Genomic DNA, 7,928 nt, shown 5'->3' on the forward strand with positions numbered 1-7,928 from the left:
GCATAAACACATTTCATTACACCAAATACACAAAATATGTTCTTTTTAGCAGCATCATATGACCCCTTTAACAAATTCATGCCATATTAAGGCTTATCTAAATTTGGCCAAAACACACATTGATGATCCTCAAAACTTTTGAGAGAATGTTCTTTTTGTCAAAAGTGGAACTGACACTAAATTGTGTCTATGGCCTGATACGCTGGGATAGGCTCTAGCATCTCTGTGAACAAGTTGATTGAACGGATGGATGAATTCTGCTTTCTACCAGAAAATACTGAAGGAGAATGTCACCAGTCTGTGACGCGCAAGTGATTTATGTAGTAATGATACCATGCATATGAGTAAATACAGTACACCCCTGAATATCTAGTCAGAGTCCTGACTTGAACCTGATTGAGATGCTTTTGCAGGACTTTATACTGTCCAGTTCATGCTAGAAAAGCTCCAATCGGACTGAATTAAAGCATTTCTGCAAAGAAGAGTGGGCTAAAATGCCACTTCAGCAATCTGAAAGACTGTCCTCTTAACCAAAGCATTTGGTTGCAATTTTTGCTGCTAAAGTTGGCTTGACCAGTTATTAAGTTAATGGGGCAGATTTTTATTTTATTTTTTTTCACATGGATGTATTGTAGGGATTGTTTACTCAGGATGCCTTGGTTTGAATATCTGATATATGTTTTTGCATGAAAATACAAGAATTCACAAATAAATGTTCATAGCTCTGTACCTAAAGACTTTGTGCTCACATACTTGTCTAGCTTATGTTGGGCCAGAAATCTGCATGTCTTCAAATTATGAGGATTTGGGCAAGTTCTACAGTGTGACACAGATTTATGTTCTCGAGATTATTGCTGAGACTGGATAATGAGGCTTACAGCAACCATTCCCCAGTGGATTTGTGCAATTTTTCCTTGTACTGCAAATTGTGAAAACCACCAAAATGTGAAAGTAACCACAAATTTAACAAAACAGAAAAAAAGGAGTCTAAAACGAGACCTATTTATTAATTGATGGGAATATTTAAAACATATTACAGCTTTTATAGGTATATAAAACAACATTCATCATCTGTACTTCTATTACTCTCAACATTTAAATTATTTACAAAACAACTTCCTGTACAAAACGAACAGAACTCATACAAAAATACATTTATATTTTAGCAAAATGCATATTGCAGATAGTGTACAATACAAACGTTTGTTCAATACAGAAAACATGCACTGCTAATACAAACTCGGCTGGAGTGATGTGGAAATGTCCCGATGCATTCAGCTGAAACCTAGTGACTTAGTGTTTTTAATCCAAAGTAACGTACAGCTGTTTGTGTGTCATGAAGTGTGGCTCTGCTGCAGATGAGCAGCCCTGTTTCTGACTGACTGAGGCTGGGAAACACTCGAGCGTCCTCAAGCGTTTAGACTGTACTCCTGTTTGTAGCAGCATGGCCGGCACACTGCGTTAACCAGTCCGCTGACGAGCTGCAGGAAACAGAGGAGGAACTCCAGGGTGCTGAGACCCAACAGGATGGACAGCAGCGTCACATTCCACTCCACAATGTGTGCTGGCTGAATGCAGAAAGACCATTTCTCTCGAGCAAACAGATACCTGAACAAACGGAGGAAAAGAGATCAAGACTTGTTTCTTATGAAGTCACCATCAAAGCAGTTTCAAAAGAAAAAAATGAGCTCATACCTTCCGCCATCATCCTCAAAAGGATACCTCCATCCCATCTGAGTGAAGCAATACGGCCCCTTAAAGAGCGCCACAGCGGAGATCAGGAAGCAGTATGCAGAGCCGGCTAATCCCAGCAGAGCCGCGAACACCGAACCACACATCTACACACACAACGTCAAACTGATGAGTCTGGCTGATCTGTGCAACATGTCTCCCTTCCCAACACTCACCGCACAGCTGTCTGTTCCGCAGGAATCCACACACTTCCCCATTCCCAGAAACACGCAGGCCGGTATCAGCATCTGAATGTGGACAAAGAGTTTTTAGCACAGTAAAACCATCTAAATGAGTAATCACACCCCATTACGGCATTTTATTCCTGACATAAACAGAATATTCAACAAGAAAAAATCTAGAATGGAATGATGGAATTAATTGTGAGAAGTCTGGAGATGTCAGCAACAAAGAAAACTGGTGGACCAGCATTGCATTTTGATGAAAAATTACGAAGATCATCAACAACGTATAGTAACAAATGAGATATCTGAAGATTTTGACCCAGTACTCGTTCTTTCGATGAATTCGTTACAATTTACACAAGTTTTTTATCGTTAACTATGAGAGTAAGCACTTTGGTATTCTTGTTTCCTCAGTTGTATGTTTTGAGGAATAAGGTCTCTTCATCCATTTATTTTAGCGTTAGCTTTTAATTTGAGTTGTTCATTGTCTCCACACTTTGGCCAGCAGCCAAGAAACACCCCAGAAGTTTACTTTGTAACTCTCATTCCAACCCAGTCTTATGAGAACTGTATGAGTTACCAATTTCATTTCATAAATTCACACTTGTAAAAAAAAAAAAATGAAGGAAAACGACCAGGACCGCATTTAGACCCACCCTAAATTTAACCCTCAAGAAGGCAAGGGTAGATCGTACGAACAGTTATCAAAGAGATCATATGAATTCACCACCAGTTCTCTAAACTGTAAAATACTTTCAAATAGTTTTTGAGAGTGTTGATCATTTCACTCACAACAGCACAGATAAGCTTTTTTGTACTGACCAATACACAACCAAGAATCTTGGACACTTTCACTTCCCATTGACTTTTATTGTTTTTACATTAAGCTTATTATGTTTTCTAGACCTTAGAGTTCTTACACATACTTTTGCATCAAGTTGGTGATTTTTCATTAGCCTAATCCTGATTTTAACCGTTTAACCTAACCCTTAGTGGCCTAACCCTAGCTCTTAAAATATTTAGCGTTTTTACAGTTGTGTTTATTCCGTTTTTTCCTCATGGGGATGTTAGGGACGTCCACAGTGCAGAGAGGGTTTGTCCAGCAACCTCAATCCACCAACACTATTCCACACGTCTGCACACAACCAGGACACAAGACATTTACAGCAACACAAATCTGATACTCACCACCAAACCACCTCCTCCGATTCCCATGAAGTACCAGACATATGTGGTCACATGCTCATCCTGAATGAAGTTGATCTTTCCGTCGGGAAAGAAGAGCAGGACGTTTGCCACGATGCAGCAAATAATACTCAAGTAAAGTACAGATACTCAAAAAGTGTACTTAAGTACAATACTCAAGTAAATGTACTTAGTTACTGTCCGCCTCTGCATACTTGTCTAGCTTATGTTGGGCCAGAAATCTGCATGTCTTCAAATTATGAGGATTTGGGCAAGTTCTACAGTGTGACACAGATTTATGTTCTCGAGATTATTGCTGAGACTGGATAATGAGGCTTACAGCAACCATTCCCCAGTGGATTTGTGCAATTTTTCCTTGTACTGCAAATTGTGAAAACCACCAAAATGTGAAAGTAACCACAAATTTAACAAAACAGAAAAAAAGGAGTCTAAAACGAGACCTATTTATTAATTGATGGGAATATTTAAAACATATTACAGCTTTTATAGGTATATAAAACAGCATTCATCATCTGTACTTCTATTACTCTCAACATTTAAATTATTTACAAAACAACTTCCTGTACAAAACGAACAGAACTCATACAAAAATACATTTATATTTTAGCAAAATGCATATTGCAGATAGTGTACAATACAAACGTTTGTTCAATACAGAAAACATGCACTGCTAATACAAACTCGGCTGGAGTGATGTGGAAATGTCCCGATGCATTCAGCTGAAACCTAGTGACTTAGTGTTTTTAATCCAAAGTAACGTACAGCTGTTTGTGTGTCATGAAGTGTGGCTCTGCTGCAGATGAGCAGCCCTGTTTCTGACTGACTGAGGCTGGGAAACACTCGAGCGTCCTCAAGCGTTTAGACTGTACTCCTGTTTGTAGCAGCATGGCCGGCACACTGCGTTAACCAGTCCGCTGACGAGCTGCAGGAAACAGAGGAGGAACTCCAGGGTGCTGAGACCCAACAGGATGGACAGCAGCGTCACATTCCACTCCACAATGTGTGCTGGCTGAATGCAGAAAGACCATTTCTCTCGAGCAAACAGATACCTGAACAAACGGAGGAAAAGAGATCAAGACTTGTTTGCGGACAAAGTACTCAACTCCATTACTTGAGTGAAAGTACAGATACTGCTGGTCAATATTACCTCCATTACAAGTAAAAGTTGTAAAGCAGAATTTTACTTAAGTAAAAAGAAAGGAAGTCTTGCTTTTAAAAGTACTTAAGTACCAAAAGTAAATTTCCTTTCTTGTCAATGCACTGTTTTATTTTTGTACGTAGTACTTGCAATACTTCTGAAGCAACTTAGAATACATTACACCTACTGAATTGATGGGAATATTTAAAACATATTACAGCTTTTATAGGTATATAAAACAGCATTCATCATCTGTACTTCTATTACTCTCAACATTTAAATTATTTACAAAACAACTTCCTGTACAAAACGAACAGAACTCATACAAAAATACATTTATATTTTAGCAAAATGCATATTGCAGATAGTGTACAATACAAACGTTTGTTCAATACAGAAAACATGCACTGCTAATACAAACTCGGCTGGAGTGATGTGGAAATGTCCCGATGCATTCAGCTGAAACCTAGTGACTTAGTGTTTTTAATCCAAAGTAACGTACAGCTGTTTGTGTGTCATGAAGTGTGGCTCTGCTGCAGATGAGCAGCCCTGTTTCTGACTGACTGAGGCTGGGAAACACTCGAGCGTCCTCAAGCGTTTAGACTGTACTCCTGTTTGTAGCAGCATGGCCGGCACACTGCGTTAACCAGTCCGCTGACGAGCTGCAGGAAACAGAGGAGGAACTCCAGGGTGCTGAGACCCAACAGGATGGACAGCAGCGTCACATTCCACTCCACAATGTGTGCCGGCTGAATGCAGAAAGACCATTTCTCTCGAGCAAACAGATACCTGAACAAACGGAGGAAAAGTGTTCAAGATATTTTCTTATGAAGTCACCATCAAAGCATTTTCAAAAGAAAAAAAAAGAGCTCATACCTTCCACCATCATTCTCAAAAGGATACCTCCATCCCATCTGAGTGAAGCAATACGGCCCCTTAAAGAGCGCCACAGCGGAGATCAGGAAGCAGTATGCAGAGCCGGCTAATCCCAGCAGAGCCGCGAACACCGAACCACACATCTACACACACAACATCAAACTGAGTCTGGCTGATCTGTACAACATGTCTCCATTCCCAACACTCACCGCACAGCTGTCGGTTCCGCAGGAATCCGCACACTTCCCCATTCCCAGAAACACGCAGGCCGGTATCAGCATCTGAATGTGGACAAAGAGTTTTTAGCACAGTAAAACCATCTAAATGAGTAATCACACCCCATTACGGCATTTTATTCCTGACATAAACAGAATATTCAACAAGAAAAAATCTAGAATGGAATGATGGAATTAATTGTGAGAAGTCTGGAGATGTCAGCAACAAAGAAAACTGGTGGACCAGCATTGCATTTTGATGAAAAATTACGAAGATCATCAACAACGTATAGTAACAAATGAGATATCTGAAGATTTTGACCCAGTACTCGTTCTTTCGATGAATTCGTTACAATTTACACAAGTTTTTTATCGTTAACTATGAGAGTAAGCACTTTGGTATTCTTGTTTCCTCAGTTGTATGTTTTGAGGAATAAGGTCTCTTCATCCATTTATTTTAGCGTTAGCTTTTAATTTGAGTTGTTCATTGTCTCCACACTTTGGCCAGCAGCCAAGAAACACCCCAGAAGTTTACTTTGTAACTCTCATTCCAACCCAGTCTTATGAGAACTGTATGAGTTACCAATTTCATTTCATAAATTCACACTTGTAAAAAAAAAAAAATGAAGGAAAACGACCAGGACCGCATTTAGACCCACCCTAAATTTAACCCTCAAGAAGGCAAGGGTAGATCGTACGAACAGTTATCAAAGAGATCATATGAATTCACCACCAGTTCTCTAAACTGTAAAATACTTTCAAATAGTTTTTGAGAGTGTTGATCATTTCACTCACAACAGCACAGATAAGCTTTTTTGTACTGACCAATACACAACCAAGAATCTTGGACACTTTCACTTCCCATTGACTTTTATTGTTTTTACATTAAGCTTATTATGTTTTCTAGACCTTAGAGTTCTTACACATACTTTTGCATCAAGTTGGTGATTTTTCATTAGCCTAATCCTGATTTTAACCGTTTAACCTAACCCTTAGTGGCCTAACCCTAGCTCTTAAAATATTTAGCGTTTTTACAGTTGTGTTTATTCCGTTTTTTCCTCATGGGGATGTTAGGGACGTCCACAGTGCAGAGAGGGTTTGTCCAGCAACCTCAATCCACCAACACTATTCCACACGTCTGCACACAACCAGGACACAAGACATTTACAGCAACACAAATCTGATACTCACCACCAAACCACCTCCTCCGATTCCCATAAAGTACCAGACATATGTGGTCACATGCTCATCCTTTACGAAGTTCATCTTTCCGTCAGGAAAGAAGAGCAGGATGTTTGCCACGATGCAGCAGGTGGCGAGAGGGATGAGGGCAAAACCCAGAGACCTGGCGAAGCCCAGAGAACACATCTTCACGCGGAGCAGAGGGAGCGAGCACAGGCGGCAGAAATCCGGGACAGGAAAGTAGGGTGGTGGACGGAGGAGTGGAAGGGTTTTAAGAGACTTCCCCCCTCCATGGCCCCCCATGAGCCGCTGCTGCACTGAGGAGGAGGAGACAGGAAGCGGGCTGACATTATACACTATGACTGGAAACTCTCTGACAGACGATATGACCGGGACTTTGTGGGCGGTTTGAAGAGAGTTACAAGATGTTTTCCTACCAAACCTTTCTCGTCATTTTGTTGGTAATCAGACAAAGATGCATCTCAACATAAAGGTGGACAGTTTTACAGTTTAAAATGACAAGCCTTGTTTTCAAAGTCGTGAAAATATAAGGTGCTTCAGCATTAGAAAGAGACTCTAATGTTGATATTCTTATAAATATTTATAAATATCTTTTCCATTTGCATTTGGTTCACAACAAGGTTGACACTGTAACACTTTTTATGAGCTTTTCAATGATGACATACAATAAAGTTACACATTTTGGAGCCAGTTAACTGTTCTTAAACGAGGAACATTTTTATAAGTTAACAACCCTTTTCCACTGTAAATAAACTTTTTGGAAAGGGTCCACTGATAGTAAAAGCCAATAAAGAATCTTTGTTTTTAAGAGTGTGCTGTTAAAAAGTTTCTTCAGTCTTCAGTCTTCAGTGTCACATGATCTTCAGAAATCATTCTAATATGCTGATTTGCTGCTCAAGAAACATTTCTGATTATTATCAATGTTGAAAACAGTTGTGCTGCCCAATATTTTTGTGGAAACCGTAATTTTTTTCAGGATTTGATGAATATAAAGTTTAACCCTTGTGCGGTCTTCGGTCATTTTTGACCGGAGAATTTTACATTTAGAATTTTTAAAAATTGTAGCTTCACCAGAATGGTACGAAACTTGGTGACTTTTATGGCACTTGGTATGTGAACACACAAAAAAAATTGAGGGCATGATTCGAAAAAGCTAAGTGGTCATAAAAAAAATAGTCACACTCATGGTCTTTGGTCAAAAATGACCGACCATAGGAAATGAATGGGAAATGGGAAAAAAAATCGAAAATACAGAAAATGTGTATGTGTACAATCTACAAATCCCCCACAATGCGGAAAGAAATTGTACAGCAATGAAGGGGTGAAACTCTAAAACATCTAGAGTGCAAAATCAACACACCAACTCACACACAC

General features: G+C 39.5%; 2 protein-coding genes across 3 annotated transcripts in view; both read right to left on the minus strand.

Annotated features, from left to right (window-relative positions):
- Positions 1-1,008: 1,008 nt before the first annotated feature.
- LOC107753501 (transmembrane 4 L6 family member 1-like) lies at positions 1,009-4,779 on the minus strand. Its single transcript, XM_016569654.1, has 6 exons — positions 4,763-4,779; positions 3,992-4,171; positions 3,105-3,231; positions 1,908-1,979; positions 1,696-1,838; positions 1,009-1,608 (listed from the first exon to the last, which is right to left on the minus strand). The coding sequence occupies exons 1-6, from the start codon at positions 4,777-4,779 to the stop codon at positions 1,410-1,412; spliced, it is 738 nt and encodes a 245-aa protein (XP_016425140.1). The 3' UTR covers positions 1,009-1,409.
- The window catches only part of LOC107753507 (transmembrane 4 L6 family member 1-like), a 5,119-nt gene continuing 1,701 nt past the window's right edge, over positions 4,511-7,928 (minus strand). The window contains exons 2-5 of one of the 2 annotated variants that reach the window (XM_016569658.1): positions 6,543-6,845; positions 5,346-5,417; positions 5,137-5,279; positions 4,511-5,049 (exon numbers count right to left, since the gene is read on the minus strand). In XM_016569658.1, the coding sequence (XP_016425144.1) occupies positions 4,851-5,049; positions 5,137-5,279; positions 5,346-5,417; positions 6,543-6,845 (717 nt within the window). In that variant the 3' untranslated portion in view covers positions 4,511-4,850. Of the gene's footprint in view, positions 5,050-5,136; positions 5,280-5,345; positions 5,418-6,542; positions 6,851-7,928 lie in introns of both variants that reach the window. The other variant, XM_016569659.1, reaches the window with a different exon arrangement.

Source organism: Sinocyclocheilus rhinocerous, unplaced genomic scaffold (genome assembly GCF_001515625.1).
Source record: "Sinocyclocheilus rhinocerous isolate Xijiao unplaced genomic scaffold, SAMN03320098_v1.1 scaffold1523, whole genome shotgun sequence".
NCBI classification, from domain to species: Eukaryota; Metazoa; Chordata; class Actinopteri; order Cypriniformes; family Cyprinidae; genus Sinocyclocheilus; species Sinocyclocheilus rhinocerous.

Bases quoted from the DNA above. Each gene is read 5' to 3' on its own strand.
- LOC107753501 (XM_016569654.1), bottom strand. The intron at 3,232-3,991 runs GTACAGTCTAAA...ACTTTACTTGAG, and splicing joins CCATGCTGCTACAAACAGGA to TATTATTTGCTGCATCGTGG. The intron at 1,980-3,104 runs GTGAGTATCAGA...GTCCACATTCAG, and splicing joins TCGGAGGAGGTGGTTTGGTG to ATGCTGATACCGGCCTGCGT.